The sequence below is a fragment of the Larus michahellis genome, unplaced genomic scaffold, assembly GCF_964199755.1.
Source record: "Larus michahellis unplaced genomic scaffold, bLarMic1.1 SCAFFOLD_69, whole genome shotgun sequence".
Lineage (NCBI taxonomy): Eukaryota > Metazoa > Chordata > Aves > Charadriiformes > Laridae > Larus > Larus michahellis.
In genome coordinates, this window is record NW_027436445.1 from 1,014,746 (window position 1) to 1,032,632 (window position 17,887).

The 17,887-nt window shown below is 49.8% G+C and overlaps 2 protein-coding genes across 2 annotated transcripts in view; both read left to right on the top strand.

The window, feature by feature from the left end:
• On the top strand, window positions 1-9,625 carry LOC141737444 (kelch-like protein 10). Its single transcript, XM_074572140.1, has 8 exons — window positions 1-5; window positions 124-267; window positions 779-1,276; window positions 1,577-1,677; window positions 1,793-1,835; window positions 3,875-3,900; window positions 9,269-9,392; window positions 9,439-9,625. The coding sequence occupies exons 1-8, from the start codon at window positions 1-3 to the stop codon at window positions 9,623-9,625; spliced, it is 1,128 nt and encodes a 375-aa protein (XP_074428241.1).
• LOC141737450 (E3 ubiquitin-protein ligase RBBP6-like) overlaps window positions 8,315-17,887 on the top strand; it is a 23,038-nt gene continuing 13,465 nt past the window's right edge. The window contains 6 exon segments of the mRNA XM_074572153.1: window positions 8,315-9,143; window positions 9,269-9,392; window positions 9,512-9,877; window positions 10,471-14,032; window positions 14,919-15,018; window positions 16,091-16,127. Of these exon segments, the coding sequence (XP_074428254.1) occupies window positions 13,867-14,032; window positions 14,919-15,018; window positions 16,091-16,127 (303 nt within the window). The 5' untranslated portion in view covers window positions 8,315-9,143; window positions 9,269-9,392; window positions 9,512-9,877; window positions 10,471-13,866.

Here is a 17,887-nt window from a genome sequence, read left to right on the forward strand (position 1 = left end):
ATGACGTTGGAGGGAGGGCAAGGACTAAGTGCTGTAAGCACCCCAGAGAGAAGCATCTCCCAGTGCCTCAGGCGTCGAGGTGGGGGACAGCTTGGCTCGCACCACATACTCCTCCTCACCCAGGGAGAGGAAGATGAGCGCTGTGGCTTGCACCGCCTTCCACGGGCTTTGCCCAGAAGGGAAGCTGGGCAATGGGATCATCAGCGTGGACGGCATTGAATTCATTGCTCACAAGATGATCCTCTCTAGCTGCAGTCCGTACTTCAGGTGAGTGCTTGAAGGAGGAGGGGATGGGGCCAAACAGTATTTCCTGCTCTGTGCCACGCTGTGCCTTCGCGTATCTCCAGCGCTTCCCTCGGCACTCCAACTCTCCTCCAGCAGTTCCCCCTAGTGCTGGTACCTCCCCGGACACCAAAATTCATCCACAAGCTAAGATCGAACAGCAGCGCTGGAAGTGGGGTCTGGCAAAGCCCCAGATACGGTGCAGGGCTGAGAGCGTGGCCAGCCTGGCTGCTCTGCTGCCAGGCGGCAGGTTTTCCTTCCCCACACACCGTTATTCTCTGCTCTTCTCTTTGAAGCAAGGTGCCCGCTCGCCCTGTGGCTCCTTGTTAAGACAACCGGCTAGTAAAACATTCCTTCATAAAACTCCATGGCCTCCCAGCATGGCTACTGCTAGTGCCCAAATTGGTGCCCGGGGAAGGAGGCACAGGGGATAATGGGGTCAGGGTTTCACACAGCAAGGCCGCTTTCTTCCCCAGCACTGCTTTGTTTTTTTCAGGGCTTTGTTCTCCAGCAGCTGGAGCAATGCCGAGAGGAAGGTCTATCAAATCCCCGGCACTTCCTCTGAAATGATGAGGCTCCTCATGGAATACGCCTACACCGGGACAGTGCCGCTCACGGATGACAACGTTGAATGTTTGCTAATCGCGGCAGACCAGTTCAACGTCCTGGACATCGTCAGACTGTGCTGCGAGTTTTTAAAATCCCAGATGTGCTTGGAAAATTGCATCGGCATCTGGAGATTCACAGGCTACCACTACTGTCCTGACCTGCGAGAAGCAGCCCACGAGTTCATCCTGCATCACTTCGAGGAGGTGACCAGGGTGTCCACAGAGTTTCTGGCGCTCTCCTTCAATGAGCTGGAATGCCTGCTGGAGAAGGATGAGCTCCCTGTGAAAGAAGAGGCCGTGTTCGAGGCCGTTCTGAAATGGGTTGCCCATGACCTGCAGAGCAGGAGGCAGCACGTTGTAGTCTTGCTGGGCAAGGAAGGGTGGAAGTGTGGACAGAAGGGATTTGTTTTCTCTAAATAAACTCAGCGTTACTGACAGTTAAGACTTTGCTTAAAACTTTTGAACTCACGTGTGTGCACTGGTATGAATTTGTAGTCCATGTTCCCTGTACTTACACGTCCCTCATGCAAATCTGCAAGTGCCATGTCTATCAGTTTCATAGGAACTAGATTTTCATCAGTGTCCCGGAAGGTCCTATTGACCAGCTCTTTGAAGAGCTGGAATTTTGCTTTCCTGAGATTCAGGGTCCTGACTTTACTCTTCCCCCTGACGCCCACACCCCTCAGGACTGTGAACTCCACCAGCGCCCGACCACCGCAGCCCAGGCTGCCTCCAATCTTGATGTCACCCATTAGCAGCTCATTTGCATTGGTGCCCTTCAGGTCCAGTATGGCCGCTCCTCTGGTGGGGCTGTCTGTGACCTGGTTTAAGAAGTTATCTTCAAGGAACTCGGCTCTGGGAGTCTCCTGGATTGCCTACAGCTTGCCGGGCTGCTTTTCCAGCAGCTGTCGGGGTGGCGGAAGTCCCCCAGCACGACGAGAACCTGTGAGCGCGGAGTAATGGCAACTAGGTGTCAGCTTTGCAGCAGCACGGTGGCTGCCAGCTTCTCCCGTTTGTTGCCCATGCTGCAGGCATTGGTGTCGAGGCACTTTTGCTGGTCTGTCAGCCATGTCACTTTCTTAGAGGAACACACCTTAATTCCTTTGAGCTATTCACTGGTGTTCCCCTCTTTTCTCCCCCCCTCTTGACTCCTCCCCTTTGGCTCCCCCCCATTACCTCAGGAGCCATTCCCTCATCTCTGGAAGACTTCAAGCGTCCTCCAGTGTTCCCAGCACGTGTCAGAGCAACAGGCTGAGGGCCCGCACTAGCACCCCAACCCTCTGCCTTGGTGTGTTGTCCCACTGCTTGTCACAGGCAAGCCTGATATTGTCCCCCTCCCCTTTCAAGCCTAGTTTAAGGCTCTGTCAATGAGCTCTGCTCACTCGTGAGCAAAGACCCTGTTCCCCCTTTCAGAAAGGTGAATCCCATCTGACGCCAGCAAGCCTCATGCTGTGCAGGCCGCCCCATTCTCAAAAACCCCAAAATTGTGTGGGTGACATCAGCCACGGAGCCATGTATGAATAGACTGTGTCCATCTATTTCTTCCCATGTTGCCGCCCACAACGGGAAGGAGAGAGGAGAAAATACCCTGTGGTTCAGATTTCCTTACCAACCGTCCCGAGGCCCTGAAGTCTCTTCTGGTGGCCCTTGGACTATGTGTTGCGGCACCTGGGAAGGTGGGCTGGGCAAGGAGGGGGTTCCCCATCCATCCTGGGCATGGACTTGCCTCCATTCGCTTCTTTCCTTGAAGCTACTGTCATAGCCTGGCAGGGGGAGGTTGCAGGATCCCCTTGATCTTGTTGGGGTTTTTCTGGTGGCTGATCCTGTTTCTGTCTCAGGGAGGGCAGAGCATGATTCCACCAGTCTGTCTCTTTGTTGGACTCCCTGATGCTCCTTAACCTTTCTACTACCTCCCGTAGCCCTGTCACTGAGCTGAGCTGATCGTCCACCTGGTCACACCTCACGCTGCTGTTCTCACAGCTGCCCTCCGTTACGAGGGAAATTCTCTGGCAAGCCCTGGCAGCCCAAGACCCGCATGGTTTCACTGGAGCTCTGTCTGGGTTGCCACATCCATTCCGGTGAGTGCAGACGACGTGGCTTTCTGCCAGGTGGATACGGTAGCTCTGCTCCTTCTGAGACTGCGATGACCACCAATGGAGCTCAACTTTTGAGCTGGTAGAGCGATGATGCCCTGCCACGCAGACTGTGCCACACTCTGCTTGCAGCGCTCCTGGTCACTTCTAGTCCCCAGGCGGTTTTTATCGGTGTGGGGTAGCCGCTGTGGCTCTGTCAATGCCCACACCTTGTCAGCATCTTCCACCAGAGCTGCTGCCTCCTGGTGGGTCTCTCCACCGCCCTGGCTTTTCCCTGCCTCAGGAGACCCCCTGTGCATCAAGCTCTGCCGCTCTGCTGCGGATGGGGCCAGCGCACCTCGGCGACTGACTCCAGTAGCTGGCATTTAGCATTCTAGATTAGAGGAATGTAATTTATCACAAGCAGATATGACGCTTCCCTATGTGTACTGCATTCAGGACCTTCAGTGAAAACCTGCTTCTGTGTTGATGATACATGTGCCCCCAAACCAGCATGGACAAAACAAACGTTTATTATTTGGAAGCATCATCCTCTATTCACAGAAACCCTTTTGCCCTATGGACTTTTATACACTTTGCACTTTTTACGGCTGAGTCATTTTAGTTAATAAAAAATGAACAGTTTTAAAAAAGTGACAAGTCTTTTTCAAGTTTTGTCTATTTTCTGGTAAAGTGTGATTCTCAAGTACTGTGTTAATTAAAAAGTAAGCCAAAAGGTTGCAGTTTAGAAAAATCACACAAAGTTTACTGTATAAAATTTCTATACTCATTGTTTTGGAAATATTAGAATATGCAGTTACAACCAAGACTTATCAGAATCTCTTGTGACGCAAATGTAAAATTCAGAAAATCTGAAGGGCTATTTTATCATTTTTTTCCTCTGTTTCTTAGGTATAAGCTTTATGACTGCTTTTGGGGTAAGTTGTTCACGTTGTAATACTGCTTGTAGTGCACGTTGCGTAGACAGACTTTCTTTTCCCAAACCTTTATCAGTGCTTTATGGTTTTATGTGTCGATCAGCGATGGAATGTTTTATTCTTTGGAAGCACTTTACACGCCACAAGGAAGCGAAGCATTACTATTCAGGCTGAGGTGAGTTGCTGACGTGAGGGCATGTGAAGCATTCGCTGGTTCAGCGCAAAGTCCTCCCCCAGGCACACTGTCGCTGCCTTCAGCTTTATCCTGAACCTCACACCTTCGCTCAGAAAAGGAAGCTCGATTATTTCCACATGCTGCTGTGATTTGGGCAGGAATCTACGCAACTAAAACTGGACGCAGATAGAGCTGTGCCAGTCCTTTAAGATAGAAATGCAATTAGTATTCTCATTTCCAGTCAGCGTATGGTGTATTGCTCAACCCGAAGAGCTTGTGCTTTGAATGAAGTACTGTTTTCAGCGTCTTCAGCTATAAAATCAATGAAATGCGTATGAAATTTTGAATTTAACCATTTTCAGGTGATTAATACCATTTAGTACTGTATGTTTTTCTCACCCAGACTGGAATTTCAGGAATGACTAACTGGACTCTAAAGAATATGTCTGTTTCAATTAGTCTGAATGAACAGGGTGTTTTAAAATAGTACCTCAAAACTGTGTTGTAAATTGGTTATTTTGTTAGAGAATTAATAAAACACCAAGCCTAAGCTCTTTGTATCTCACACCAACAGCACCTGACCTGCTCTGAATTTAGCTTAAATCAAATTAAACAAGATCTCAATTGCTGTTATTGCAAATGGACATCTGATGCCAAACCTCAAGGCGACATCTCTTCTCTGTAAGCTTGTCTGTTTTGTGGATACTGTTGTAACTATACCAGCACAATTTATCAAGAGTTGTGATAGATTGTCCACCTCAGGAATTTTAAGCTTGGGAGCGTGTGTTTGTCTTACCCTACATGCATAACAGTCCAGGGAAACAGTCCAGAGCCTCATACGGGAAGACAAAATTGGTAGGTGTGACGGTTTCTTCTTATTTTATTATACTGGTATTTTAAAATAGAAATCCCAATTTTATAATACTGGCAAAAGCATACAAATGATAAATGAAGGTAATAGTTTACCATTTTTCCTGACGCTCGGCTTTGTCGGTCATGCTGAACCAAGAGCATCATGGAAGTACCAGCCTGAGATTCATTCTTGAGCATCTTGAAGCACTGACTGCAGGCTGCAAACGGAAACTTGCTGTGAATACAGGATCCTATTTAATTCTTTTTTGGTTAATGGTTAATATCTATCTGGTGGCTCCAGAACTCACAACCTTTAACAGGCATCTAGGAAAAAAAGCTGTGCTGGCATTTACCTTGACTTGCTTACCAAGAAGCAGGTTGACCAGGGCCCAGATGAGGACCAGAGTGGCGGTAGGAGGAGAAGCCTTGCAGGAAAGGCTGGAATCTGAAGGAGGCAGAGGGTTTTTGTTTAACCCCTGCTTTGTGTAAAAGGAAGCCAATTGGGGTTAATCAGTTCCCTTCTGCACCAAGGAGCCATGCAGGCAGAGCTCTCTGGAAGAAAGGGCCTTGTTCCTGCCATGCTTCTTCCACTGCTCGTGGAAGAAACAGATGAATCCTCGTTGTTTTCCCTCTGTAAGATGAATGATATTTTAAATGTAAAAAGGTTTCCAGTGCTCTTCGGTGTGTCAAGTGCTGTTTGTGTTTCACCTCTGCCAAAAAAGGTAGAGGGGCACAAAATCAGATAAAATGGACCAAAAATGTCGACAGGAGAAGCAGGGTTGAGATGTGACTGGCAACTGTGTGTGTATGTTCTGCACATACAGTAGACCTGCGGACTCGTGGCACGTGCTTGCCCAGCGAGGCTGGTCTTGCTGGCAGACGCCGAGCAGCATTGCTCTGCCTGCGGGCAGAGCCGGAGCTGGGCTGGGTGCTCTCCCTCCTGCCCGCGGGACCCTCCTGCTCCTCCTGGGCTGTACCCAAACAGGACGCTGGGGCCGGGGTTTGTAGGAGAGCATCTTGGAGCAGAGGCGAATCCTTACGGAACCTTACCCACAAAAGGTTAGTGGGCATTTTAGATGGAATTCTACGTGCTAACCGGAGGGAGCCAACTTAAAGAAAAATAAAAATCTATTTGTCTTGAGGAGGTATTTGTGTGAAGAAAGGTTCCAAGCTCTTTTTCCCCGCCATAAGGCACAAAGCAGCGTGTTTCCCACGAGATGGCACTATTGTCTTATGCACAGAAAAAGCAGGTTTTAGCCTCCACTGCAGTTTTAAAAGCAGCTTGCCAAAGTGAGGGTTGCAACCAAATGCATCAATTTTACAGATCCGAGCAGTTATCAAGAGATCTCAAATGGAGAATTAGCTTGCCGATTCATCTGTTAAAGGTCGCTGCCTGATCAGGATGTGAAAAGTCCTGACATACGGATGATGAGATGAACATCACCATCAATCCATTATTGGAGAAACTGGTTTGGATTTGTGGGTTTTTTGGGTCAATTTTTTGAAATCAATGTGGCTCTCTAAAGTAAGTGGTATTTACCTGGTCATATTCTGACTGACCTTCTCAACGGGCTTTTACTTTAAAAAAAACCACCAACAAACGCCAAACTAAAAATCAAGTTGAAAATTAACTACTTTTAACATTTGTCCATGATTTCTAGTTCTTATCTAGCTAAAAAAAAAGTCATCTTGCAAAACTGTTGTATTTTGAGTAATTGTTCAGTTGCAATGGCCGGCTGGCAAGTTGCTCCACTATTCCCTTTCTCTATGACTGAAAGAGGTGTTTTCCTAATAAATTCTACAAAGTCTCTCAATCAAAAACATACTCCCTGCCTTTAGCTGCACCTTCTGTTGATTTTCTAATCAAAGACAGGGTCAATCGCATCGAACCACCAGGGTAGAGCTGGAAGGAGCCCTGCTGTCACAGCAAGTGCTTTGGATAATCACGTTCTTAATCTTACTAATTGCTGTTTTAAAAACAAGTTTCTTTTGTACCACACTCTGTCTCTTATTGCAGCGTTGTCCCAGAATTTCACTCCTCCGACGCTTGGAAATTCTCTTCTGATTCCCAGCCCAAATTTATTCACTTCCAGGCTACATCTCTTTGTCCTTCTGCCAGTATCATTCTTTACCTTCACAAGTCCTTGTTCCCTCCTTTGGCAGTTGCCCCACTGATGAGAGCAATCATCTCTTCTCTTAGTTTTTGTTTCTCTAGGCTAAAGGCTACGGGTGCTTGGAGAAAAGTAGAGATGCCCTCGCTGGAGAGCTTACTTTCACTGTGGAAACGTCATCCCTTTCGTCTAATGTTCATGACTCAGTTACTGGACTGTATTAGTTTTAGTTTAGGTGGTTGTTAAAGATGGGATTCTGAGACGTAAATGTATGCATGAATGCTGTTCCAACCACTTTCCCTTGACACTGTGAATTGATATTGCAGGCACCATGAGATGGTTTGTACTCTAATGGGTAGAGAGCTCCGTTAATAAAAATACACTTAATACACAGCCTTCATGTTAGCCTTTTTCGGCTCATGTATGATTGTCTTTAGGCCATTTGATTCTCTGAAAAAGATTCCAAAACATCCATTGCCTTTTCAGCTGATGCAGGAACCTTCTATAAATCAGGTCTCTAAGAAGGAAGAACGATGCCAAGGTAATTCTTTCGTTCCATAGTTACCCATAGTTACCCAGCCATAGTACTCATAGTAGTAGTACCCATAGTACCCATAGTAGTAGTACCCATACCCAGCCAGTTACCAAGCCTGTCTCTGTAAATTTCAGCAGACATCGGCTGAAAGGTCAGTGCTGAAGGGACATAAGCCATTAAGGTCAGTAATCTACCCCTTCAGAAAGGAAAGGTGAGCAGCACTGATGGTGCTAAAGGATCGGGCTACAATTTACGACTCCGAATTTTTAGCTGTTTCATGATGGGCTTACTATAGGTTTTGTGTGTGTTATTTAAGACTGGTGGTCAGAAAAATAAGAGCATGTGTGATCTCTAGAGAGTGAAAATCACAGCAATTACACGACCGGGCCACGGCGGGAGCAGAGGCTGCAGCTCCTGACACAAGATGGCCGCCGGGAGCCTCATGCTGGGACTACAGCTCCCAGCGTGCCCCGGGGCGCCCCTTCCTGCCCTCTGACCCCCGCAGGAACCAGGGCCGCCTCCCCGGGGCTGCCCCGGCCCAGGGCCAGGCCCCGGAGCCCCGGTGGAGCCGGGAGGAGGAGGGCGGAGAGGGAGAGAGCGGCGGAGAGGGGTGGGAAGGGACAGAGGGACAACGGGGAGAGCAGGGGGGAGCTGGGCAGGGAGGGGAGGGAGGAGAAATCCCGGTGAGGAATGGGCAGGTGGAGAGAGCGGGAAAGAGATGGAGGGCGGGGGACAGGGTCAGGACGAGGAGGCGGAGAAGGACAGAAGAGCGACGGCCTCCAGGGCTGAGGTGGGGGAAGAGCAAAAGGGGACGGAGAGCGGGATGGAGGCCCAGAGGGAAGAGGGAAGGGCCAGGCAGACAGGCAGGAAGGTGGGCCAGGAAGATGAGGCCAGGAAGGTGGACAGAGCGATAGAGAAGAGAGAGGGACAGGGAGTGGGAGAGAGAGATGTAGAGAAGGGAAAAAATAGCAACGGGCTATAGGAGAGACAGGGAGCCAGACAGAGAAAGACAAATATAGAAAGACAAAAACAGGCTGTATGGCAGAGAGGGAAGGAGGAAAAACATAAGGTCAGGGAGCCGTCCAGAGAAAGAAAGAGAAAGAAAAAAATAGTGATGGGCTAGAGACAGAGAGGGAGGAATTAAAAGATGGGGGCAGGGAGCCAGACAGAGAGTGACGAGGAGGGACCACAAATAGCAATTACGGGCAACTGACTCCATTTCTTGAGCACCCCCCGGCAGCGGCATTACCAGGCGCCTCAAGGAACGCGCTGCCAGCAAAAGCCCTTCCCTGGGCTCAGTCCTGCTGCCTAATATTGGTGATGAACTTGCAGAGTGGCCAGGACTGCGGGGAAAAAGCCCAGCTCGGGGCGGGGGGGAATCGCCCAGCTGTTTTTCTGTTTGCTTGTTGGTTTTGCTTTTTAAAATAATACCATTTAAGCTCTAAATACAACCTGTAAGGAGAAAGGAACCAGGCGTACTAGGTTGGGCACATTTAGAGCCCAAACCCATCCAACAGCCACACAAACCACCGCTGGCTCCCGCTGCGCACACTCCACCGCCTGCTCGCAGGTACAGGCAGCCGCCCTGGGTCTTGAGCACTCCCCAGGAGCAGCACCGCCAGGCAGCTCAAAAAATCACACTGACTGCAAAAACTTGAGCACAGCTTAATTCTCGGCAATTTTCCCTCTTTTTAGGCCTGCTGGTTAAAGACTCATCTGTTGAGACATGGCTCAGGATCACGCCAGGGCCAGCGGCGCTGCTTTCTGCACCCCGTGGAGGCGATGGGCAGAGGGACGTGTTCCCAGATCGTGGGACGAGGTACATGTGCGGGGTGTCAGGGTCACCCCTGCCTGTTTTTTCCCAGCGAAGCCCCAGCCAGTGCCAGCCCCGAGCTGCAGCCCCAGGGCCGAGGCTCAAGGAGCTGGGTGTTTCTGCAGGCGCTGCACCCTGCCGTTGGCTACCCTGGGCTTCTCCCCGTTGTCTCCGGCTCTGCTTTCTGCCAGCGCTGGGGGCACCGCAGAATGGCTTGCTGCTCCCCAGAGCTGTCCTGACCCATGTCTGCAGCTTGGGTGTGGTGTCCACGTCACACAGACGATTTGGGGGTGGCAGCTCTCTCTTGTGGCACCCTGGGAATGGGGGCCGAGCAAACCCCATCCCTCCCTTTGGGACTTCATCCCCGAGAAGACTCAGTGCAGACGTACCGTGCACTGGAGAGCATCCTGCAGGGAGGTGGCAGCCGTTTGCAGAGCAACGCTGAGACCCGCCTGTCAGCAGAGGCACCTGGTGGCTGCACAACAGCCCAGGTGAGCTGGTTCTCTTGGAGGCCACCACAGCAGCCTTCCTCTGTCCCTGGTTTTGGTGAGATGTGGAGCAGTGCAGAGATGTTTCTTGGGCATCCAGGCCTGAGGAGGGTTTCCCAGTGCCCCCATGAGAGATCTTGCTCCCAGGAAGCACCTCACCATAATGCCGAGGCCGTATCCGCCCCCCTGGAGCTGGGTACAGCTGCTCTGAGGGGTCTCGCAGGGAGGACAGGGTCATCTGACACAGAAGTGATGAGCTGAAGCCCGGTGGCCATGGCTGTCCAGTTCAAAGTCTCCGAGGGCCTCAGCCTTTCTCCCCAGGAGTGTTTAACCCAGGTTTTACTTTTATGTACAGGATCGGGATGTGTTGGCCCTGGCTTCCAGGGGTTATGTTATTTTTACATTATCTCATGGTCTGCATGGTCTTTTTTTTGTGGAGAGTCCCCTTTTTCAGCTTGTTTACCATTTTAGGGCTTAGACAGGGGTCTTTGTTTTGTGTACAATGTTTTGTCTGGGTTTTTTTTTTCTGTTTTGCTGGATTGTGTTGTGTTTTCTATCTTGAAATGATAATTTCTGGTTCAATATGTCTACTGCAGGTGGGGCAGTGCCACTTCTGGTGCAGTCCGACTCGTTTCTGACTTCTGGCCCATAAGTAATGACTGCCAGAGGACTATGCGTACTTCTAAATTTCCGTGGACTTCCAAATTCAGGGTCATTTCTCCTGCCTTGAGCAAGAGCCATGGGAAGACGCCAGCCACAGGGAAGGACCAGGCTTTTTGGTTTTCGCTTTTGAGTTAGAAACCTGCAAAGAGGCTGCTGTCATTAAGTTTAGTGACATTTCGTAACGCGACTGAGTATTGTGTGACTTGAAACATTGCTGACGAATCATAGAATCATAGAATGGTTAGAGTTAGAAGGGACCTTAAAGATCATCTAGTCCAACCTCCCTGCTGTTGGCAGGGACACCTCCCACTAGACCAGGCTGCTCAAAGCCCCATCCAGCCTGTTCTTGAACAATTCCAGGGATGGGGCATCCACAAGTTCTCTGGACAGCCTGTGCCAGTACCTCACCACCCTCGGTGTAAAGAATGTCTTCTTAATATCTAATCTAAATCTACCCTCTTTCACTTTAAAACCATTCCCCTCATGCTATTGCTCAACTCCCTGACCAAGAGTCCCTCTCCACCTTTCCTGTAGGCCCCCTTTAGGTAGTACTGGAAGGCCGCTATAAGGTCTCCCCGGAGCCTTCTCTTCTCCAGGCTCAACAGCCCCAACTCTCTCAGCCTGTCCTCAGAGCAGAGGGGCTTGAGCCCTCGGATCATCTTCATGGTCTCCTCTGGACTCACTCCAACAGTTCCATGTCCTTTTCATGTTTGGGGCCCCAGAGCTGGAGGCGGTACTTCAGGTGGGTTCTCACAAGAGCAGAGTAGAGGGGCAGAATCATGTCACTCGACCTGCTGGCCGCACTTCTTTTGATGCAGCCGAGGATGTGGTTGGCTTTCTGGGCTGCGAGTGCACATTGCTGGGTCATGTTGAGCTTCTCATTCACCAACACCTCCAAGTCCTTCTCGTCAGGGCTGCTCTCAAACCATTCTCCTCCCAGCCTTTATTTTTGCTTGGGATTGCCCCAGCCCACGTGTAGGACCTTGCATTTGGCCCAATTAAACTTCATGAGGCTCGCACAGGCCCACTTCTCCAGCCTGTCCGGGTCCCTCTGGATGGCTCCAGCCTCCCCTCCAGCCTGTACCACACGGCTTGGTGTTGTCGGCGAACTTGCTGAGGGTGCACTCAATCCGAACATCCATGTCACCAACAAAGATGTTAAATAGAACACCATTCATCACTGCTCACCACTTGGTCATCAAGCTGTTGACCGCAACTCTTTGAGTGCAGCCATCCAGCCAATTCCTTATCTACTGAGTGGTCCATCTGTCAAAGCCATGTCTCTCCAATTTAGAGACAAGGATGTCGTGTGGGACAGTGTCAGATACCTTGCCTGAGTCCAGTCAGATGATGTCAGCTGCTCTTCCCTTATGCACCAACACTGTAACCCCATTGTAGAAGGCCACCAAATTTGTCAGGCACCATGTGCCCTTAATGAAGCCATGTTGGCTGTCACTGATCACAGAATCACAGAATCACAGAATGTTTCGGGTTGGAAGGGACCCTAAAGATCATCTAGTTCCAACGCCCTGCCCTGGGCAGGGACACCACCCACTAGACCAGGCTGCTCAAAGCCTCTCCCAGCCTGGCCTTGAACACTTCCAGGGTTGGGGCATCGACAACTTCCCTGGGCAACCTCTTCAAGTGCCTCACCACCCTTACAGTAAACAATTTCTTCCTGATATCCAACCTAAATCTACCCTCTTTCCATTTGAAACCGTTGCCCTGTGTCCTATCGTTGCACTCCCTATTTTCCATGTGCCTTAGCAGAGTTTCCAGGAAGATCTGCTCCATGATCCTGCTGGGCACCGAGGTGAGACTGACCAGCCTGTCTGTGGAGGAAAACCGATTGCCTTTAGGCATAGGAACAAATCTATGGAAGGTTCCAGATATAAGACTCCTCTTTTCGTCGGTATGGCCCTAAGAGCTCTATTGGCATTGCCAGTCCCCAGCCCCTGGAGAGTGTGTGAGCTTGTCCACAGGTTTGCTCTCCAGGCATAGCCAGGGATCTCCTTTAGACTAGTGACAAACCCGTCTTGGTGGAAGGCTGGTGTCCTTCCTTTCCTCAGTGAAAATTCGTAACACAGATGCCCGTCCCTGTACGGATGAGAATTCACTGGGACAGATTCCCAGGAGGGTATTTCTGGCAGAGGATGGGCTTTTAGTGCATATCCAACAGTGGGGCTTTTTTTCCTCTGCTGCTGTAGTTTGGACTGTGGCAATGGGCGAGTTGTGGAATGAATAGGTATAATCCACCACAGGCTTATGAGCAAGGCTACCATATTGAAACCTGGGCTTCCAAATGACTATTAACAGGAAAACTGGCACCAAGAGCAAAATTAATGATGCCTTTTATACAGAGGACGGCACTGAAATCAAAAGGGTTTCCCGACTCCGGAAACCCAAAAGGCATTTAAAGATCTAAACCAAGCAGTCGTGGAAGCTCCCTCCTCAGCCCTGCCAGACCACAACAAGCCTTTTATATTAATATGAACAGAAAGGAATAGCCAGTTGGCCCAGATGCGCCTGCAAGCCATAGCATATTATTTAACAGAACTCGACCTCGTAATTCAAGGCATGATTTCCTGCGCTAGGGCTGTTGCAGCAGCAGCTCTGATGGTTGAGAACACAAGAAAGGTTGTCCTGGGGCAGCTCCTAACGCTGATGGTTCATTCCTGACTTCTTAGCCCTCCTCTACAGACAGAGTTCACGCCGCTGTGGGTGTGCCAGAGTTGGGAAGTACATTGGCTTGTGGCCATAAACTGGGTGGTCATTGGCCCCTTTGTCTGACCTTTCGGTAGCTGCCCCAAGGCACACTCAGACCCCCGAGATGTCCCCTGCCTTCGCTGGCCCTGCGGTGCGGGCAGCCGGGCACCACACGGCAGAGCCGGCTGCGTCTCCCCAGGCTGTCTTGCCTCGTCTGGCTGCCGGGAGGAGGGGACGGCGGGGGTGACAGCCTGGGGGTGACAGCCTGGGGGTGACAGGAGGGACCCCGCAGACTTAGGGGGGGTGACAGGACAGTGGCTGGTGACAGGCCGGGGGACAGCAGGTACACCAGCAGCCAGGGGCAGTGACAGCCCTTTTGTCATGATGCGCTGGGTCCCCTGAGGCATGGCAGGGGGGCAGTGGGCCGTTGCCCAGTGGCCATAGTGACTGGCCAGGCCTGGCAACACTGTGTGCGAGAGAGGGAGCAGGGCTCAGCCAGCACTGCTTTCCCCGGCCCCTCGGCGGGCCCTTCCCTGCGCTGCCGTGAGCCCAACCCAGCACAGAGGCCGCCACACTTTGCACCGCTGTGGACGCCGTGGCCCCTGGACCACCTGGCCACAAACATGTCGTGCGTCCACTACAAGTTTGCCTCCAAGCTGGTGTACGACAGCGTCATCTTCAGCGGCGTGAACATCTGCCTGCGGGACCTCAAGCGCCAGATCATGGCCCACGAGAAGCTGAAGGGGGCCACCAGCGACTTGCAGATCAGCAACGCCCAGACCGGAGCAGGTGCGTGGGGCGCAGCACGGGGCCTCGGGGACCCCCCGTGGTGGGGGCGGCCCGCGGGAGCCATGCGGGGCTCTCCGCAGGTCGCCCCACATGGCCCGAGTCCACCCGGGGTCCGTGTCATGGGTGTGGGGGGCACCGGCAGGGATGCGGGGCGGGGATGAAACGGGGCGGGAAGCCATGATGAGATTCGGCCGCCACCGGGAGCTGTGACTTGTGCTGGGGGCCTCGCAGAGTAGGTAGAGATGCATTTCAGAAGTCCTGGATTTTCCTCGTAGCGTTGAATAAAATTGTGAAGAGCTTTTGAAAAAGGTTTAATTTGCTTTAAGGGCTTTGCTGCAGAAGGGTCTCTGAATTTGTCTTCGGTTGCTAATGAACTTCCATCCTGACAAATGCCAGCAGGCTGAATGGCTGCCTGGCTGATGTCACTTCTGTAGCGGCTGGGTCTGTGTAAAGCAGAGCCTTAAAACCAGAATGTTAGATGGCAATAAACTGTGATGGGCCCAGTTATTATCACCAGGAGAAAAAATGTTTTGAAATGGGCCAAACACGGAGATTCTGTTATGTCAGTTGGGAAACCGAAAGCAAAGTTTTAGGTGAAAAATTGATGCTCATAAATATATTACCCCACAAAGTATTACTGTAATTTACGTAATACCATTTTTACAAAGTGTGTTTCTTTGTTTCCATTATGTAATCACAACTCAATGAAGAAGTATCTGCTTCTTGAAAAGTCCTGTTAGTATGTTGAGACGATAACAGCGCGCTGTTACACATAGAATTTTGCATTTATATCTGTAAGAGGATCCTCTGGAGTGCTATGTAATTACAAATTAATATGCATTCTTACACATTGGCTGATTTTTTTTCTGTGTTTATGTTGTTACAGAATACACAGATGACAATGCCCTGATTGCTAAGAACTCGTCGGTAATTGTTAGAAGAATCCCTGTTGGAGGAGTTAAAGCTGCCGGCAAAACATCTGCTGCGTGAGTGTCCATAAAGCATTGACTTCTTTGTTAGGGGTTTCCACGTGTGAACTTTTTAAGTGGATATTAGTTTACAGAGGCATTCCGATTGTATCTCTCTCGTTAAAGCTGCAGTAAGTGTTTGTCGTCGTGGGGCAGATGTTACTGTACCTGTCCTGAAGTCGGCTGACATTTTTAGGCCTGCTGGGAGATGGGGTTCCAACTCCATCAACGGTAACTTTTAAGAGGATCCTACTGGGTTTGTTCTTGGGGTTGGCTCTTCTGAGACCCAAATTGTAGATCCTGTTTCCTCTCTGTGGAGAGATCCCGTATTATATGCGTTTGCTTTTATTGGTTTCATAGGAACGACGGATAGCCATTGTAGTGTAAACTCATAATTTGTTTCCATCTCAGAGGAGATGCCTTCAGGCACTCCCTCATAATTCTGGACACGGCAGCCTTGTGCTTATAAACATGGCCTTGCTTTGGGGGTGAACTTATGTATTGAAATATGTGTGCTTAGTGCTGCCTTGCCAATGCATCCTCCGTTTCTGGCTGGATGGCACCCTCCCCGGGTATTGTCATGCTGCCCCAAAATGAGAGGATAGATGCTGTTGGCATCGAAGGTCAAATAGACACCCGTACGTGGGGATAAGGACAGACCAGCACTGCTGTGCTAATTGGTTGACAATTAACCAGGCAGGTGAGCTTTCTGTTCCTTCAGCTGGACACATGGCAGAAACCACTGGTAGAGGGGCTGATGTTTGGGAATGATGAAAGTGTGCTGTAACGGTGGAGAGGCCTTCAAACATGCGTTACGTGCCTTGTAGTATGTTCTTTGGGGTAAATAAATGAAGAAACCATTGTATGGCCAAATAAATTGTGATCAAGTAGAAACGTGACTTTGGAGGGTTTTATTAGTTGCACTGAGCGTACCAAGAGGGAACAGTTTATGTATGCAAATGAATTCCCATACTCACTAGATTATTTAGAACATAATGTCTTGATGTTCAGGTTTTGTAATCTGTTTTCACTGCTTTATGTTTGGTACAAGTGCTTTATTTTAAGTTCTGATCACCTTTATTTCTTCTAGAAGCGGAACTGAGCCGGTGAGTGGAACATCAAAAGCAGTATGTAAAAACACAATCTCACCCTTTTTTCAACACCTTTAATTCTAAACAAGAAATTCTAAGGAAATTCTAAACAAATAGCCTTGTGTTAATTTTGCAAACATTAACTTCATATATTTTCCAGTAAAACACTGTATATATTGCAATTGCAGTGTATTTAATTCAGCATAGTAAAGACTGAGTAATGCCATCGCTTGCGCAGTTCGAATGTGAATATTGGTATTTGTGCCTCGTAACGCATTGTATTTCATATTGAACACGCTGGGCTATTTCCTGTATGACTTTGTGTTGAACAGGTGATATATGATGGTTTTTAGATCACGCCGGTTCAAGGTTTGCACACTGATGTGCTACATCTGTCTGTCTATAGCTAGCCAATATGTATGCTTGTATGGGGGTGTGGGGTTTTTGTTTCTTGCAATAAAAATTGTTTAGAGAGTTTTGTGTTTTTTCATTTTCACATTGTATCACTTAGCTTCTGTTTTTAAGTACTTTTTTGCCTAATGCTTTTTGAAAATGTTTTCAAAAACGACTGAGAAACCATTATTGCTAAACTTGGTACTGTTTCTTACTTGTGACTCAGGGGCTCAACAAATACCGAACCCAACATATCCCATAGGTTTTGAGGACAGTTCTGATTCCTTTTCATGTCCTTAAATACTTGGGCATTTGTTCCTAAAAACTGTACAATTGAAGTGATACTGTTTGGGCCCCTCTGAGTACCGCAGTGTCTTTAACAGGTTGACGTGAATTTACATATCCTTGCTACAGAAAGTGGTATTCTGAAGTTCTGCATTTATCTTTCCACTTTATCTGATGAAGCAGTTTGTCTCCAAATGAAAATATCTAAACCCCAGTGTACAAATTCTGGCACAAGGTTATAGCCCGGTGCATTTGTGGGTAAAGCTCAATGTGTACCTCAAGGAAACCTCCAAGGGTCCCACCATCCTCAGAGGCAACGCAGAGGGCATCTCCTGTCCCAGCAGGGCTGTCTGCTCTGTAGGAGCTGCCTTGGAACAAATGCCACCAGAAGTACAAGTTCCAGCCCTGCCCGTAGACTGCAGCGACCCCCTTGGTGTCACTGGGACCTGTTGATTGCTTTTCAGAATTGTAGCTGCGTTTCCTCTGGGGTTTTGCCCTTGGGCTTCTGTTCTGGCTGCTCATCTACTAACCCGCAAGAGCTGTTGTGTGGTGAGACGGTAAGGAATGGAGGATGGTGAGGGGTCGGTGGCTCAAAGGCCCAGAAGGTGCCGCCTGGAGCCTGGGCTAGCACTTGTACATGAGGACGGGCTGGGTTTTTCCTTGGCGTGTCAGTACATCCAGACTTCTTCGGAAGGACGTGCTGCACTTGCCCCAGCATCCCAAAGACAGTCTGCAGTGCTCTGGGCAAACCCACTTGTTAAGTGACGGCATGGTTAGGAAGAAGCGCTTAAGACAGGAAGGAAGTCTAATGTGTTGGGATTATTGACTTTGGGGGGTATGTATGTATTGAGCTACCCCTGCTTTAAGGGGGCTTGTCCCCGTCCCCACTGCGCTCCCGTTGCCATGGCCTGTGTTCCAGCTGCAACTGCGGGTGCCTGGCGACGGGCACAACACAGCACTGCTCCCCTGCTCTCCACGCAGCCATTTTCCCCTGCTCCTGACACCTCAAACAACAAACCCAGCCCTTCCCTTCTCCCGACACCTCTCTGCGTGTGCTGACATTAAGGAGTTATCATGAAAGCCCTAAAGGAGGGGACACTTACGCTGCCAGAGGTAGG

Coding starts and splice junctions, on each gene's coding strand:
- LOC141737444 (XM_074572140.1), top strand. Junction 1,678..1,792: donor ATTGGTGCCCTTCAGGTCCA/GTATGGCCGCTC, acceptor CTGCTTTTCCAG/CAGCTGTCGGGGTGGCGGAA. Junction 9,393..9,438: donor TTCCCAGATCGTGGGACGAG/GTACATGTGCGG, acceptor GTTTTTTCCCAG/CGAAGCCCCAGCCAGTGCCA.